The 17,955-nt window shown below is 45.2% G+C and overlaps 1 protein-coding gene across 4 annotated transcripts in view; it reads right to left on the bottom strand.

Annotated features, from left to right (window-relative positions):
- Positions 1-16,939, bottom strand: part of ARID1B (AT-rich interaction domain 1B) — a 502,278-nt gene extending 485,339 nt beyond the window's left edge. For all 4 annotated transcript variants that reach the window (XM_049904492.1, XM_049904463.1, XM_049904483.1 and 1 more), the window contains exon 1: positions 15,243-16,939. In XM_049904492.1, coding sequence (XP_049760449.1) covers positions 15,243-16,913 — 1,671 coding nt within the window. In that variant the 5' untranslated portion in view covers positions 16,914-16,939. The remainder of the gene's footprint in view (positions 1-15,242) is intronic.
- Positions 16,940-17,955: the final 1,016 nt, after the last annotated feature.

Here is a 17,955-nt window from a genome sequence, read left to right as displayed (position 1 = left end):
ACTTCTACCAGTTCACTCATCTATAAAATGGATAGTGAAGACTGCCTTGTAAGGCTGCTGAAGGGCTTGCAAATGGCGTGCACAGTATGCCTGGCACACATAGCGGGTGCTCATTACACAAGCAACTATCACCATTATTGTTTTTTATTATAGCACTATTATTTACGACTCTTCTAAAAATCTCTATCTAGACCCGCATTTCTTTATTTAAGAGCCCAAGAGTGGGAAGAGGTGTGTTTATAAGTCTTGCCCATCACTCCTCACTCGAATCAGAAGAATATTTCATGTCTTCCTACATGATGTCCTATACACCAATAAAACCAGTTGCCCTCAAGCTGGCTTCAACTCATGGCGACCCCATGTATGTCAGAATACAACTGTGCTCCATAGGGTTTTCAATGGCTGATTTTGGGGAAGTAGATAACCACACCTTTCTTCCGAGGCACCTTTGGGTGGGCTCAAACCTCCACCTTTCAGTTAGCAGGCGAGCACTTAACCATCTGCACCATTCAGGGATCCTGGTCTACATAAAGCCAAAAACGAAACCCACTGCTGTCAAGTCAATTCCAAGTCATAGGAACCCTACAGGACAGAGTAGAACTTCCTCATAGGGTTTCTGAGGCTGTAATCTTTACAGAAGCAGACTGCCACATCTTTCTCCTGCAGAGTGGCTGGTGGGTTGAAATCATCGACCTTTTGGCTAGCACTACTTTTAACCACTGCATCACCACAGCTCCTTCTGGTCTATAAAGGCCACCCTTTAAAAAACCAAAAAAAAAAAATCACATCAGGTCCAGGGCTGACTCGCTCCCCCCCGCCCCCGCCAGTTTTCCTACCTGTCTGCACACACAGGTGCTCCCTTCTTCACTCTGCACACCCTCTTCCCCCAGGAGGACCACCCTGCACTCGTCCATTCAGACCTTCATTACATGCCTGCTTAGCCACTTCTCCAATCTCAGAATTTACAGTCCAGTCTTCTCAGGCACTGGCCACGCCCCCTCGCTGCCACCCTTTCACTACCTTAATTTTGTCGGCTCCCAGTTACATATAAAGATGATGGCAACACAGTAGCCCTGTCATCTGTGGGACAATACCCCTTATGTCTGCCATGTTAACAGAAACCCAGGAAAGCCCCCCTCTCTGCACGGTCACGATCAGATACTAGTCTGATACTAACTTTGATACTAGTCCTCATGTGGGAAGGACACAAGTCTTCAAGTCAGGGGATAATCTTACTTCCTGCTTAATCTACCGCACACGTTCCCTCATACACGTCCTGAGGAATACCTCTTTGCACCCCACAGAGCGAGCTAGGTATCTACAGTGCCTCCGCAGCGCCTGTGCTGTGACCCACAATACTCCATAAACCCTAAGGTACGAGGGAAAGCACAAAAAAGTGCTCATGAATTCTGACTGCTCTCACGGCCCCGCCTTTTCCTATGAAATTAGTTGGAGCACCACTTCAGACCCATCACCCTCATAGTGAGAACTTTCCTTCTTAATAATCTGTCCTGTCAACCTAGCCAAGCATCATGACAATTATTTATATGTGAGTTTTTACTTTAATTTCACATATGATGTTTATGAACAAGGCAAAGAGAAACATTCTTTAAAACTAGACTTGTCTAACAAAAATCCCAAAGCTCGGTTTGTTAATTATTTTTATTAATCATTCTAAAACTGAGTAAGAACGAACACATGATGAAAAAAAAAATCTATCACTTCATGCCAAAATTAGAACAAAGACAGCGAAATATGCTGATCCTTCCAGATACAGGTCATGCATTCCTCTCCAACTAACAACTTGTACCTCTGACAGGCTCGTCTAAATGAAATGTATTCAAGCCCATGATTGCCCATGATATTAAAATTATTTAATTCTCAAGTAGTAGTATTAATAAATAAAAATTTAAAAGAATCTAGCATGGAAAGGAAGAGAAAGATTCAAGTCAAAACTAAGTAGAAATGCCCAAAATGACAATCTTGTTAAAGAATTTTATTTTGTTTTTTTTAAGACACTGTTTCAAAATTCATCCATTCATCCATCGTTGCTTTTCAAGTCCTTCAAATCAGCGCAGTATCACACCACGGAGTCTTTTCATCCCCAGCGCAGTGGAAGCACCCCCCGTTCCCGCTGCTTCCCTATGTTATCTGCCTGCGTTCCATTTGAATCCAATTTCCTTGCATTACCTCTGCCCAGGTCAGGGATGAATGGCTGTCAAATTCCCAGCAGAATAAAAAGAAAAACCCTTTCTTCCTGAGGCAGCAAGTTTCAATTCACAGAGCACATGGCTAATCTACATATGTGAAGGTCACGGCACTTCAGTCAAAGAGGTTAAGAATGGAACAGCTCACGTAAGGGGTTGTCTTAAACATCTTGGCATGATGCCCAACAAGTAAGATTGTTGAAAAGCAATAGATAGCTTCTGGCAGCAGCGAGGGGAAAAATATTTTGATCATGTGATGCCGTGCACACTACCTAGTTGACTTCATGTGCGAAACTCTGAGAGTCCCTAAAAAATACTACATATGCAAATCAAATCCAGATTTCCACTTTACCAAGTTCAGCCAGTGCTAGGACACCTCCTTCTTAATAAAATGCATTTCTACAGAATTTCTAGATGCACCAAGAAAAGCTTTAACATACTGACAGCCAGTTGGCACAAATATCTTAACAGCTGATTACAAATTCTTTGCATTAGTTTTTCAATGAAGCATGAAAACTACTTAGACCAAGAAAAGGTATTTAGACTCAAAAAGCATGTTCTTTTAAGGTGTCTGAACACACTTTTTTGATATAAAATTTCACCTTCTCCATTTCCTTCCATTCTTCTCACTCTCTTCATTAGTAATATAGCAATCTGGTAAATAACAGGAACTTAATGCATGATAAAAGACCAAACACAAGGCTGCCTTTCTGTCCTATCTTCACAAATTGTAGAATAAAAGTAAACCACTGCTGCTTTAAAGCGCTCATATCTTGACAAACGTCACAATGGACAAGGAGGACAAGTCGGCCACACACGAGGCACACTGGGCGAAACGGAGAGTCAGGCTTTCACAAAGCAGGCCTCTGCCTGAGTGTTTTCTCTATTGGCCAAATGAATACAGGAAGTTGGCGGTTTAGACAGTTGTTAGGTGCCGTCCAGTCGGTTCTGACCCACAGCGACCCTACGCACAACAGAACAAAACACTGCCTGGTCCTGTGCCATCCTCACAATCGCTACTGTATTTGAGCCCATTATTGCAGCCACTGTGTCAATCCATCTCATGGAGGGTCTTCCTCTTTTTCACTCACCCTCTACTTCACCACCAAGCATGATGTCCTTCTCCAGGGACTGATCCCTCCTGATAACATGTCCAAAAATACATGAGACGAAGTCTCACCGTGCTTGCTTCTAAGAAGCACTCTGGCTGTACCTCTTCCAGTCCATGATATATTCGATATTCTTCACCAACACCACAATTCAATTCAAATGTATCGATTATTCTTCCATCTTCCTTATTCACTGTCAGCTTTTGCATGCATATGGGGTGACTGAAAACACCGTGGCCTGGGTCAGGTGTACCTCAGACAGTTAGCAATACATAAACTACTTTTAACACATAGAGAAATCAAGTCAAACCAAAAGATCTGTTTCACCAATTGGAAAGTTGTCTATATACCATCAGCTTGTCTCAAATCAAAATTTAGGATTGCTTATAAGGCCAGAGTTATTCAAGCCATATTTCTAATTAAACAAAATAGTAAGTAAAACAAAATTATTCCACAGGCCATCTTACTTGTTTTAATCACAGAAATAATCTAAGGACACTGCTCTACGCTAAACAGTGAGCAATACAATTTTTAACAGTTCACAAATCTTCCCTATCTTTCTATCTAGTGTAACGTCCCTACGTCCAGTCAGTAAGTCTTTGTTAATGGGGGTGAAATTAAATTCTCCAAATACTGATCTGAATTTATTTTCCCTTACCAATTTCAAAAAAAAGTAGAAAAACTACAGCAGTCATTTTAGAAATATGATCAATTGATCAATAACTTACTTTTCCCAAACACTTGGCAAGGTGTAGGCATACAGGGCAATAAAAAACTGAAGCTATCTACATTATAAATAAGCTTCAAATATTAACTATTTAAGATGAAAGACTGTTAAATTAACTAGTGCATCTGGCTCCTTATCACTCTATTAAAATGTCCCTTTCATTGCCAGGCAGCACAGCAAACCAAAACAAAACCAAACCCCTTGTCGTCGAGTCAATTGCAACTCACAGCAACCCTACAGTACAGAGTAGAACTGCCCCCATAGAATTTCCGAGGAGCACCTGGTGGATTTGAACTGCCGACCTTTTGGTTAGCAGCTGTAGCACTTAGCCACTACACCACCAGGGTTTCTTTATAAAGTCTGTTTCTCACAACAATTCCATGGGTCGGTTATTCTTTCCCACCACTTTAGAAATGAGCAAAGTACAAAACTCATGAGAGGTGAAGTAACTTGCCTGAGGTCACACAGCTAGTAACTATCCAATCTTCCTGGGCTCTCCCACCCATCCACCACTGCCTCTTACCCTTACCCCTGCTTCCATCCCCACCCCACTCCTCTTCACCAAGTTAACTTCTGCTCACGGATCAGGCTTAACTTACTAGACCTCATTCACTCCAAGGAGCCTTCCCATTCCTGCCGACCCCCAATCTGGTCAACGCGAGGCGCCCCTCCTATGTGTTCCTGTGGCTGCAAACCCTACCCCATCCTGACCCCCTGTGCTCTGTACTGCGTAGCCTGTCTACCTGTGCTTAGTCACTGAGCTGTCAGCTTATCCAAGCCCAGGTCACCGAGGTACCCACCATCCAACACAGCACCCTCTATAATCATCTGCCTGGTGCCCGTCAGTGCCCATGATAGCCTGATGCCCAAGCTCTTGCTACAGTGATACAAATCTACAGTCCCAAAGCTCTGGCATAAAGAAGCCTATTCAATACAGTGAAGTTAAAAGAACTGAATATTAAATCCTTCAAGCTAATAACACAATAAAGTCACTTCTCTAGCAGAAAAATCACCTTATGTATAACACCAAAAATAAAATCCAAATTAGGATCACTTCCTCATCAGTGCCATAGCACCTACGGTCAATCTTCAAATACACCGACCTTCCACACGAAAGAAAGAAACACAGACTGAACAAGGTTCCTTGACATTAGTACTGGAAACGTGTAACACATTCATCTGGAAAATTTCAATTTGGACACATTATCAACTACCCTTCAAGTACTTCTTAGATGATGCACTTTGAGGGAGACAGTCTTTCTGCGTAAGAACTGCAGAAGAATAATGTAACCATTTAATTTCTACTTTGTAAAACACCAGGAGTCTATGATAATTCACCAGGGAAAATTATGAATCATGTTATATTTCTGTATCTTAAGCACCAAGTGGTGCTCAGTAAGAATTTGTTCATAATAAAATTAAATTTTGTCCCTGATGCGTTTATAAATCTCAGTACATGTAAAGAAAGAAACTATTCTCTACATATCTGAGGCAAGCTCTTAGAATTTTCAGGTTTAACATTCTGTTTTGACTACGTAAAAGTAGCCCTAAAATCTCTCTGATATGTAGCACAGTACAATCTTGCTAAGGACCAATCTGATCATGTATTCAGTGAAGTTGAAGAAGACACAGAGGAAGACACTTAGCTAGGGAGAAGCCAAAATCACTGCCCAAAATCTCAAAGCAGCTTATTTTTAAATTTCTGAAACTTTGTTCCTTTGCAAAATGTAGTCCCCCTAAAAAGCCAGTCATTATTGCAGATCATGGAAGTAGAATGATTCTTGGCCGGAGAACAGAATTCACTTAATTAATATTAAGAATGGAATACTGAACTGGGCAGTGGCTTGGGTCCAATGACATCAGTTCACCGTATGCTCTCCAAGTGAGCCAAAGCCAACTCATGTGACTTAATCCAAATCAAGTCCCAATCAATACCAAAATGCATTTTGTAAGGGAAATTAAAGTGGAAATCACAAAACTTATATAATATTTGCCTAGGTCTCACTTTGTATTCACTGAACCCATCCAGAACCTAGTGCAATTCAATAAGCTGCTGCATGGTACACAGCTGATTCCAAACCAAACCCACTGCCATGGGGTCAATTCCACTCATAACGACCCTGGAGAGCAGAACAGAACTTCCCCATAGGGTTTCCAAGGCTGTAAATCTTTATGGAAGCAAACTGCCACATCTTTTTCTCGCAGAGCGGCTGGTAGGTTCGAATGGCGGACCTTTCCGTTAGCAGACGAGAGCTTAACCACTACACCCCCAGGGCTCTTCATAGCTGGTTTAAAAAAAAAAAGCTTGTTCCCATCGCATGGATTCCGAAACACAGCGACCCTAGAGACAGGGTAGAACTGCCCCATAGAATCTCTAAGGAGCAGCTGGTGGATTCAAACTGCCAACCTTTTGGTTAGCAGCCGTAGCTCTTAACCACTGCGCCACCAGGGCTTCATAGCTGGTTAGGCACTATATATTTCAAAAATACAAAAGAAAAGCTTCAAAGGAACACAGAATTTTGAAGTTGGGAGGGCCTAGGTATCATCTCTAGATGGAGGAAGGATGGCAGGGCCAGGAGAGAACAAGCGCCTACGCCCCTTCATGAGACCAGAGTGAGAAGGAGAGAGGAGAAAGAGGTGCCATGGTCAAACACCACATGGTTTTCACCTCTTGCCTCATGGAATGTTTTCCACAACACTGCCCACAAGCAACATTACAGGTCAGGAAACTGAGGCTCTGCCCATCCGCAGAAAGAAAATGGGCGCAGAAGTCTACAAACCAACAAGAGCTGACCAATGCCAAGCCCATGCCCTTCCCACCGGGTCAGGATGCCTTGTGATACATTCGTACCCTCACACAAACCCTCACCCTCCTAATCACAGAAATAAACTAGTATACAGCAAACATACCAGGTTCCCTGAGAAATACATTTGCTTCTTCAGAAAGATACTTGCTCAGCAAGCAACAATGTTTTACATTTGTTTCCAAGTTCATTTATAATTCATCCAGTAAAGTGAATTCGCTGGTAAGGGAATTTATTATAAAAACTACAAACTAGAAGCAGAAAATTTAAAGGACGTTAAGGTAGGTTTATCGCTTGATGTGTGTAAATACAGATTCACCGAATCTTAAAGTTTGGTTCTTCAATTTTCAGAAATTAGATGCCAGATTCTCAATGAAATTTAGATTTACCTATCATTTCAAAATAAGGTTATGAAGTACGGTGAGTGGTTTAACTTCTCTGTGGAGAGCGAAACAGACGATGCTGAGAATTCTGGAACAGCCTCCACTAATCACCAATGCCTCGCTTTCTGAAAGGTTTATTTCAGGACCCAGAAGCAGTAGCTGAATTTACTCCTCAGCCAGCATACATTATCTAAACAGTTACCAAAAATACTCCAGCCATCTAAGTATCTTCCTAAATCTGAGCAGACTGTTTAAACTTTTTTTCCAAGAGCCTATGTAATGTAGAAAACTGAGAAAAGGGAAAAGAGCTGTTGTATATAAATTTAAAGTGATTATATTTCCATTCTTTTAGTTATTACTCTCTGCAGTGGATCTATCCTCTGCTCCGGCACAAAGCCAGTAACTGAGTGGTAGAAATGGCAAAGAGTCACTGGATCACATCAACTGGATCACAACAATCTACAATTACTTGTTTTGCCAAAATCTACTCCCCCACCCAAAAAAGGCATGCAAACAGACTGCTGACCCACACGGTTGCTATTTACACTGTGTTAAAATGAGCCCGTTCTAAGCAAATGATGCCAAAAATACCGTGACCCAGGTACAGTGGGAAGAACAGCTGGCGGGATCTCTACGTGCAGCCGCCCAGAGCAGAGCGATCCCAACCCCAGCTCTCATCTGCATCCGGCACAGGGCTGATTAAGAAAAGGGGTGCTTGATAAATATTTGCCAGCTGATCGTCTCGAGTAGGTATGTATCCAGCATAAACCTCTCAGCACACACACGTTAAATGTTTACACCTCAAGGAAATAATTGTTGCTTCCCAGTACAAGCTCTTAGATAGCAGTCCATTTTCTCTGGGCCCTCCGTGGAATCCAGCGATAAGGTTAAAGCATATAACTGATGGTGTAAAGATGGGACTACATACCAGCATCAATAGCGACTAAAATACAATTCCAATATTTTACACAAAAAAGCCTGTTCTGAGGAAGACTAACTAGGATCTAAGAAGTCCCTTTTGCAGCCCCCTCTAAAATCTCATTAAAAGGCCAGTCATCTCAATTTACTAATTTTTCCACATACAAGGAATTTCTGGAGTTTTGCAGAAGATTAAATATTAAAAACATGAGAGGGGTGCACAAATTCTGGGGCAGAGGGCACTACGAAAAAGCAAACAGCATCACCTGGATTGGCTGGCTGCGTTATGGTAGGGATGGAGGTGCCCAACTTAAAAACAGGAAAACCAGAAAAAAATTACCACTGTAAATGATTTTCACTAATAGTAAAAAGATAAAACCAATTTTAAAAAAAAAGAAGTTAAAAACATAAAAGGTGAAAGAAATAAGAAGAGGGAAGTTCAAAGTTCTCCACATCAACATACTCCAAACAGCTAAGGGGAAAGGCTCCAAAATCCTGCTTCTGACCTTTTAATAGCAGCTGACCACGAAACAACTGACCTAACACAATATACAGTTCCAAATAGGCAAAATCTGGGACAACTACTCCAAAGTTAAAACTGGAAGTTACGGACTTTAAAAACAACAAAAAGCCATTCACATTCCTATGGAGCATTTGAGGGAGAACTTACTAATACACAAAGTGGCAAGATAAGTGGTTATAAAACTAAGGTTATTTTGCTTACAATATACATAAATAACTGAATTTTAAAGTCTCACATGAAGAAAAAGTACATTTTTTTAGTATGCCATTACAAAAAAAAATAACGTGGTACTATTACGCTCTGGTGCCCTGGTGGCACAGTGGTTAACAGCTTAGCTGCTAACCAAAAAGTTGGCAGTTCACATCCTTGGGAACCCTGTGGAACAGTTCTACTCTGTCCTATAGGGTCGCTATGAGTCAGAATTGACTCTATGGCAACGGGCATGGTTTTTTCTTTTTATTATTATTATTATGCTCTAGGATTCTCTTCTAGATTTCATCAAATACGGCTTCCCTTCCAGAGCCACCTAACAAGGAATGGCTTCCTGTCTAGTTCTCAAGATGCATCTGCCATCAAGGCCCAAAGGAGGCGATAAGAAGTGTACTCTGCAGAAGATGGTCAGCAGAAGTGGCGTCTAGTTTAATTCAAAAGGACTGTCTTGCTGTGGTAGAGTCCTGGTGTCACAGTGGTTAAACACTGGGCTGCTAACCGAAAATCTGGCGGTGCAAACCCACCAGCCACTCCACTTTCTAACGATTACAGCTCTGGAAAGGCTACATAGGATCACTATGAGTCAGACTCAACTGGATAGCAACAGGTTTCGTTTTTGGTCTTGCTGTGACATATCTATTCCAAATTCTGCTGTCATCTACCTTCATCTAATTTTAATCATGAAAACTGGAGGGTCTAAGAGAAAACTAAGAGTCCTGATGGGGCAGTGGTTAAGCGCTAGGTTGCTAACCCAAAGGTCGGCTAACTCAAAGGTCAGCATTTACAATCCACCAGCCGCTCCGCAGGAGAAAATGATGTGGTAGCTTCCCTAAAGATTTACAGCCTTGGAAACCCTACCGGGCAGTTATACTCTGTCCTATAGGGTCGCTATGAGTCAGAATCAACTTGATTACAGTGGGTTTGGTTTTGGCAATTGGTAAACCGGATACAATTAAGATTTTAGGGCTTTCTTTCCTAGCAATAAATACCATTCGAGAAACAAATTAATTTCATCATTAGTTCATCTGTCAAACTCACAAGTTTTCTAATATTTTTGGCATTGATCCATACAAAAATGGGTTTGAACACTGCCTGCTAGACCCAATTCAAGTAAGTAAATCTATGGAAATAGTTTTCTTACAATTAACCCAAGTTAAAGACTTGGAAAATAGAACATGTTTGATAAAAAGTTACTTTGGAAACACATACTCTATTTTGTTAAATTCACTGGGTCACTCAAAGTGAACTGTTAAGTTAAAACCACAGTATCTGTATAGTAATGATTTCATTCATTCAGATGTTAGCATAAGGCCAAACAAGTGGATACTTAATAATATCTAGATAATGACACCAAAGTGAAACCCAAGTCATTTTCCTTTGATAAGATTTCTAAAAGGAAAAGTCACTACTGTATATACCAGGTTTTAAATTAGAATTAAGCCACTCAATCACCCAATTAAACAAAAAGGTTCTCTTAGTCTTGTATAAACAGCCTCTAGTTGGAAAAAGCAGTATTTTAGAGCAGTCTGACATCTCTGATACATTTATATATATACGGTTTTGCCTGGTACTTCTCCCCACACCACAGGGAATGAGGACCAGAATCCCTTAGCAGCAAGCAGACACGGCCAGGGCGCAGCACCACTTCACAGAGCCACACAGAACCTGCAAAAACCCCCTGATAAAAGGACATCTCGGACAAGGCAAACGATTTAACACTACCCAATTCCAAAAAGGCCGAGGCCACGATGTGACGATGACGCATAAACAGCATTACAAAATGCCATGAAGATTTTGTAACAGTCATCTTAAAAATCTAAATATTGTGCAAAAAAAAAGTTCATGGAACTCCAGTTTTATTAATATTCATTTTTAGCCTCCATAAATCTGTTGTTTTAAGTAACACACCAGTTCTATAAAACATAAATATCAACCTTGAATTTATAAATCTATGCACATCCCAAAATGAAAATGACACGAGTGAAGTATTAGTTCCCTTTTGCACAAATATGGATCAAAGCACAGAGCTGCATTAACTCAGGAGTGTCAAAGTCTAGTGCAGTGACACAAGCCTCCAGATCTAGGTCACCGGGCAAAAAGCTAAGACGGTTTCCTATCCCAATACATCTGAAATTTACATTCCCAAATCAGTCTTCAAGATAAGCAGCAGAACTGTACAGACCCTAACAAATTTTAAATCAAACTACTCTCTTCCTAGGAGACGACAGGGTTAAATAAATAAATCGCCATCTTTCCGGGCTGCCTGTCATAAATTGGTATTTATTCCAGGGAAATAAGTACGCTCCTATTACATCAGAAGTCATCTTTTCAGACTACCTCCTCCCCTAAATCATAAAGAGATAAAGTCCAATAATAAGAAATAGAACTGAAAACTCAACCCCATTCTATTACACCTATATTCTTTAAAGCGTGCCTATGTCTACTGAAACTGTCAAACGAGTTTATATTGAGTCTTATTCTACGTTGTCTTACATTTTTAAAATCGTGTCTCAAACCAAAATTCATGCTATTCTTACGCTCTTCGATTCTAAAAAAGGAACACCATATTCAGAGGGGAGGTGTTCAAGTGTGATCTGAGTTTTTCCCACATCCACAGCACACCGCTGATACTTTTGATACCACATGACATTGGGGAAAACGGAACACATATAAAAAGCCTTACCAAGTTCATTCCTAAATGTTTATAAAAAGCAAAACCACAGAAAAAAGAAGCATCAACGTTTCTCACTACACACCCAAGGTAAGACTGTTGTTCTATGGAATATTCTTATCAATTTTATGTAAATACAAGCATACATTATAGTATATCTGTCTTAAAGAGTGATTACTATTTTTTTTTAAATGCCGAAAGTAAGTAGCAGAGAAATAAGGATCCCCAACGCAAGCAATTTTAAACCGCGCATAATTTCTTCCTATATAACCTAGAACAACAGAAAATTACATTTTTGTTATGTTTTCTTTTTTGTTGATGTTTTTTAAACAATAGGCCTTTTCTATGAGCCAGTTACTAAGCCCACCAATCTGACTACATAATAACCATCTCTATACCTTAGCAAATATATAAATTTAGGCCACAAATTTTTCTTTACAAAATTCAAAGTATCAGATAGCCTAAGAGTTCACTGGGAGAGGCAGAGAGGAGCCGTGGTATAATGTATTGTATACATGCTTTAAGACAATCAGGAACCAATGTGTAGCTGCCTGCTTTGTAAGCCAATTAAATTACTCTTCTTTCAATAATTTATTTCTAAGTGATTTAAATTTTTTTTATCATTACATTGTATGTACTCTATGAAACTAAGTTTAAAATAGCATGAACGGAATTCAGTACAAATGTGGACGTTACAAAATCTACGGGAGCAGACCTCAGCATTCCTTCTGAGACTGCTCTATACAAATCCTTATCTCACAAAAATCCGCCAAGAAACTATCGTTTTGTTTGGCTTATTTCCCTTATTTCACTTTTAAAAAAGACCCTCTTCCTACAATGTATGTTTTGTTCCCAATTACAAAAACATTTCCTACCCAGTATAAGCCATTTCCTAAAATCAAAAATGAAACCAAAACATCTATTAAAAGCCACAAGAAAATTTCATCATTTAACAGCGTGATTTAATGGTCTGTTATGACCTACAGTTATGCAGTGATTTAATATTTTGGACAAGTGACTGTTTCTTAGCATAGGTATCATAAAGAATATTAAATAATACTAGCCTTCAAAAAAAAAAGTATGAAAAAGACACATCCCACATGTTATACGATACACAGAAGAAATCTGTGAATCTAGGTCATATGTCCATCACTTTATCCACCCCAAAAAACAACAACAAAAAAAATATTCTCAAGGGTCACACTGCAGATATAATGGATCTACTCTCATTCCAAGAAAATAAAATACCTGAAATGATTTCTACCACTAAAAAATAATACTCCAAAGTAACACAGACTGACATCTGCCTCTAACTTCATTCGTCTCTGGTTTACAAAGATATGAGTTTTTAAACTGCACCTTTAAAAGCAGTTGAGAAAACAAATCTTTTTTAAATCTATTACAGGAGTTTCCTTACATGAGCCCTCTCTATAACGTTTTCACTTGTGCAAATCAACAATGAAAATTGAAATTGCAAGTTTTCTACCAAGAATAGGAAAATACATTATTGTTAAAAGTAAAACTCCAATAACTAAAGATTTGAAAACAGTGAACAAAAATATTCAGCTTAGGATTCACACAGCATTTGTTAAATTCAGTCTTTGATTCTCTCTGACAAGTCTCTCCTTTAAGATATGTTCACTATCCTGTAATACATGATTATAATTAAAATACACCTTCCTAAAATAAATGGGTTGGGTAAAAACATATACACAACCACTGAAATTTACTTCTAACAGATTAGCATCTTAACACTTCCACAGCATTAAGATAGCTATAAATAATAAATAATAAAAAAATTATTTGGAAAAAACATACCCAGTACAACTTGCTATTAATCGAGCTTTTCCTAATTCATTGTATAAGCAATTCAAATGAGGCTCACATTACCTAATCTAACAAAATAATCAAGAGGAAAAAAAACCAGATTCTTGAGGCATTTCGAATCAGAGGCAAACAAAAAATGATTTTTAGTATTTCAAAGGAATATCCGCTTTTCCTTTCGACTGCAAAATTTACTTAGCTTTCTCATTTCATTTTTTTAAAATATAATGTCAATTCTAACTAATATTCTTCATCTACAAATGGTCAGAAACGTTAAAACACAAATCAATAGAAATATAACTTTAACCTTGTTATAAAACTAAATAAACATCACCAAATGATACTGCTGCGTTATCAGAAGCTTGAAATTTTTAATTTTATATTAAATATGTGTTCTAATACGGCTCAATTGTTCCCCCCCCCATGGTCAAATCTGTAAAGGGCAGGCTTTTAGAAAAGCTTTACGAATCCCATAAAAGCTTTCTGAATCCAAAAATTGGTTAAAAATTCCTGGTTTCCTTATGTTTCAATTAACATATCCTCACCCTACAATTAAAGTCCGTGATCTATGCAATGTTCATACTGAAAGGTTGTCATCAAAGAACTTAATTTTGCAAATGCTCAACGCTAGACACCAGCATAATGTTTTTATATACTTAATCTTCTTATTAATAACTCCGACTCATAATAAATGAAGCTTTAAATCATATTCAACCTTACATCTGCTTGCAATAGAGCTGGGTTATTATTTGTGGCAAGGATTTTTGTGACTGTACTGCCGAGCACGTCTATTTACATCAGCAGCGCTAAATGCCCAATGGTGAGAGGGGAGCCAATCAGATGGCGGATTAGATGTCAACTCCGAGGCAGCTGTCTGGAGACTCTTACAGCCAGTTTACCTCCACAATTCAAATTCCAAACCTCGCAAAGGAGATCGAGTCAGTCTTTAGGCTCAGCCTACCAGCAAGAAACAGCCAGAGTGCAGGACACTTCCCAATAACGTCGTGGGGCTGGGGTGACAGCGGAACACAGAAAATCCAAATAAATACGACCCAAATAGCTCACTGCCACGGGTCTGGCATGTTACTGGATTTGCCTAATAAAAGGTTTGCAGGATCCTCGACCAAAACAAGTTCGATTTATTCGGAATGTGGTCCTTGAACACAGCCTCTGTGAAGGTGACTCCTTTCGGGCTGCCCCTGAGCCGAAAGATGGATCTCACTGGCTGTCCTTAGGAAGGAATCGATATATTTTAGAGTATTTTGCCTCCACGCAGTTGCACGTTTCGGTATTATTTTCGCTCCTCAACGTTCAGGCCGGCAGGCCGCACCGAACATCCGCGAGTGCTCTAGTTACAGGCGGTTCTCCACAACCAGGAGCCGCACACTCGGCTGGTCAGGAAGCTAGCTCACCTCCCCTGCCGTTCCACGCGACGTGGTTGGAGGTGGAGAAAGTTCTCCGTCCTTCTAGTTAAAGCGCAGCGCTAGCGCTAACCAGGGAATCCGGTCCCCGTTCCCCTCGGACCCACTGGCGAGGGGAAGGCTGCCCCACCAAAGCGCCCGAGCCGGCCCCGCCGCCCCAACTGCCTCCCCGCGGCCGAGCGCAGGCCTGGGGGCTGGGGCGGGGTGCGCCGCCTCCATGGTGCCGCCGGCCCGCCCGCGCGTCCCCGCCGAGCGCCGGACCGCGAGGCGGACATTGTGCGCGCCCCGGCCTCCCGGGCGAGGCGGCCGCGAGCGAAATGGCTCCGGAATCTCGCCCCCACCTCCCCCCGAGAGGAGACGGAAAAAAAGTAAACCCGAAAGAAAGAAACTAGGGCCGCGAGCGCGCGAGGCCGCCGGGCGGAAGCAGGCCCGGCCGGCGCGTTACCTGGGGTCGGCCCATGGGCTGTCCGGGGTGGCCGGGGCTCATCGCCGGGTGGCTCCTTTGTTGCGCGGCCGCCCAGGCCGGGCTGGCGGCGGCGTACTGGGCGCCCAGGTCCTTGCCCAAGCCCATGCCCGCGGCCGCCTGCTGGCCTCCCGCCGCCGCCGCCCCCGCCGCCGCCGCCGCCTGGGACTGGGGCTGCGACGGCGGCGGCGGCGGCGGCGGCGCGCTGGGGCTGCTGTAGTCGGGGTAGCTGCCGCCGTAGCTCCTCATCATGGGGCTGGGCGAGGTGAGCAGCTGGTTAAGGGTCGGGGTGGCCCCCGACGGGTGCTGGTTCTGCCCGGCGAAGCGCTGGAAGCCCCCCGCCGCCGCGCCGGCGGCCGCCTTGCTGAGGCTCGCGGCCCCGCCGCCCCCGGGGCCCATCATCATGCCGCCGCCCTGCTGCCGGGGGGAGCTCAGCGCCCCGTACCCCGCGGCCGAGCCCCCATAGCCGCCGCCGCTGCCGCCGCCTCCTGCTGCTGCTGCCGCCGCCGCCGCGGCCGCCGCCGCCACAGCTCCCGCTCCCGCTCCTCCTCCTCCTCCTCCTCCTCCTCCGCTGCCTCCTCCTCCTCCGCCGCCGCCGCCGCCGCCTCCCGCGCTGGGCCGGCTGTAGCCCGGATAATGGTTGTACTGGCTGTTAGGGTACCCTTCGTGCGAGTTCTGCAGGGGCTCCATGCTGCTGGGGGCCCCGGCGGCGGCTGAGGCAGAGCGCATCATGCCCATCCCGGGGCTTTGTTGTCCGCCATGTTGATCAAAGCAAGGCCCAGCGCGGCCGCCGGGGCCGCCGCTGGCAGGGGCAGCGCTGCCGTAGTAATTATTAAACTCCGGGACGGCCGCCGGGCCGCCGCCGCCGGCGCCCCCGGGCACGGCGCCGCCGGACACGGCGCCCCCGGGCACGGCGCCCCCGGACACGGCGCTCGGCGGCGGCGGCTGCGCGCCCAGGGCGCCCAGGCCCGGGTGCTCGTAGCGGCCGCCCGCCGGCTCCCCCATCTTGGGCGGTGCGTCGTCCTCGTCGCCCGGCTTGCTCAGCAGAGGCTGGCCCGGGGCTTCGGCCTGGCTGCCCACGACACTGTCCTTGCCGCCGCCGCCGCCTCCATGTTGCGGCTGCTCCATGTCGGGACCCGGCTGAGCCGCGCCGCCGCCGCCCGCGCCGTGGTGGCCGCCGCCGCCGAGGCTGTTGTTGTTGGAAATGGGATGTTGCTGCTGCTGCTGCTGCTGCTGCTGGAACTGGTTTAGCTGCTGCTGGAGTGCGTGGTGGTGGTGGAGGTGGTGGGCATGGTGGTGGTGGTGGTGGTGGGCATGGTGATGGTGGTGGTGCTGCTGGTGGGGCGGTGCAGCGGGGGCCTCGCCAACGGCTTTCAGTTTGTGGTTGGGGAGCAGCCCCGTCTCCATGGCCGAGCCCGGGACCGAGGCGGAGGAAGAGGAGGACGCCGCCGCCGCCGCCGCCGCCGAGGAGGAGGAGGACAGCGCGGCGGCGCTTGCACTCTCCTTGAGAGCCGCCTCGGAGCCGCCGCTCTTGGCGTTACTGCCGGCGGCGGCGGCGGCGCTCGCGCTGTGGGCCATGTTCAGTTCATTATGGGGGTGCAGGGGGTGGTGGTGCACATTATTCAGGCCGCCGCCGTCGCCGCCCCCCAGCATGGGCCCGGGCGCCGCCGCGCCGCGCGCGCCCGCCTCCGGGTCCCGGGCCCCGAGCGCCGCCGGCCGCGGCCCGGGGGGCGCCCGCCGCTCGCTGCTGCCCGCCCGCGCCCGAGCCGCCGCCGCCGCCCGCGCGGCCATGATCGCCGGCGAGGCGCGCGAGGCTGGCGGCGGGGCGGGGGGACCCGACTTCAGGCCGCGGCCCCTCCTGCGCGCATCCCACGCCCGCGCCGACTCCGGCGAGCCCCCCCGGCCGGGCGCCTTACGAGCAGCGGGTCGAGCCTCACGGTCTGGGCCTGTTCCTGCTGTGGGCTCTCATGGTGAAAGTTTTGAGTTCAGGTTTAAATGAAACTTTTCTCCTTTCCTCCCTAACCCGGATATGGGTACACACACGGCTGCCGGAGCCTATCGGGCCCAGCATGGCACGCGAGGGAGCCGCGCGAGCCCGAGCAACTATTATCCACTTCTGATTACTCCGCGCACTCGCAAAACGCGGACTGGACTCAGCCAGCGCCGCCGCCGCCACCAGCCGCCCGCCGGGCGCACGTCGCCGGGCACCGGGCTGGCCGGCCGGGCCGAGGGCGGCTGCACGCTCCCCGGGCCTCGGTCTCCTTGCCAACCGGGCGTTCGCCGGTTTGTTTTCCCATCGAGAAGGCACGGTACAAAGGTGGAAAACGAGTCTGACGAGCAGACAAAAGAGAGAAAAGGGCTCGGGAACAAAGTTGTCTGTCGAACTCAAAGGTTATGAAGAACCGACGGAAAAAAGAAAAATATTTGGGTAATCTGTGCAAAAGCACTGTGTCTTCCAGTAGTTGTGTCATTTTTCAGAATCTTAGCCCCTCTGATTTGATTTTGGTCCCTCCACGTAGTTCCCACAACTTTTTCAAACGGCAAAATGAGGAAACGTTTCCGGTGAATTCCAGGAGCGCTGTGCCCTGTACACAGCAGGTACTCAATAAATGCTTTCCTTGTGCTGTACCTGCCCCAAAGATACTGTTGATATAACTAGTTTTCAAGGCACCTCGCATTTGCCTCTAGGCTTATC

This window comes from Elephas maximus, chromosome 1 (assembly GCF_024166365.1).
Source record: "Elephas maximus indicus isolate mEleMax1 chromosome 1, mEleMax1 primary haplotype, whole genome shotgun sequence".
In the NCBI taxonomy this organism is placed as follows: Eukaryota; Metazoa; Chordata; class Mammalia; order Proboscidea; family Elephantidae; genus Elephas; species Elephas maximus.
This window is presented reverse-complemented; position numbering and strand designations above follow the sequence as displayed.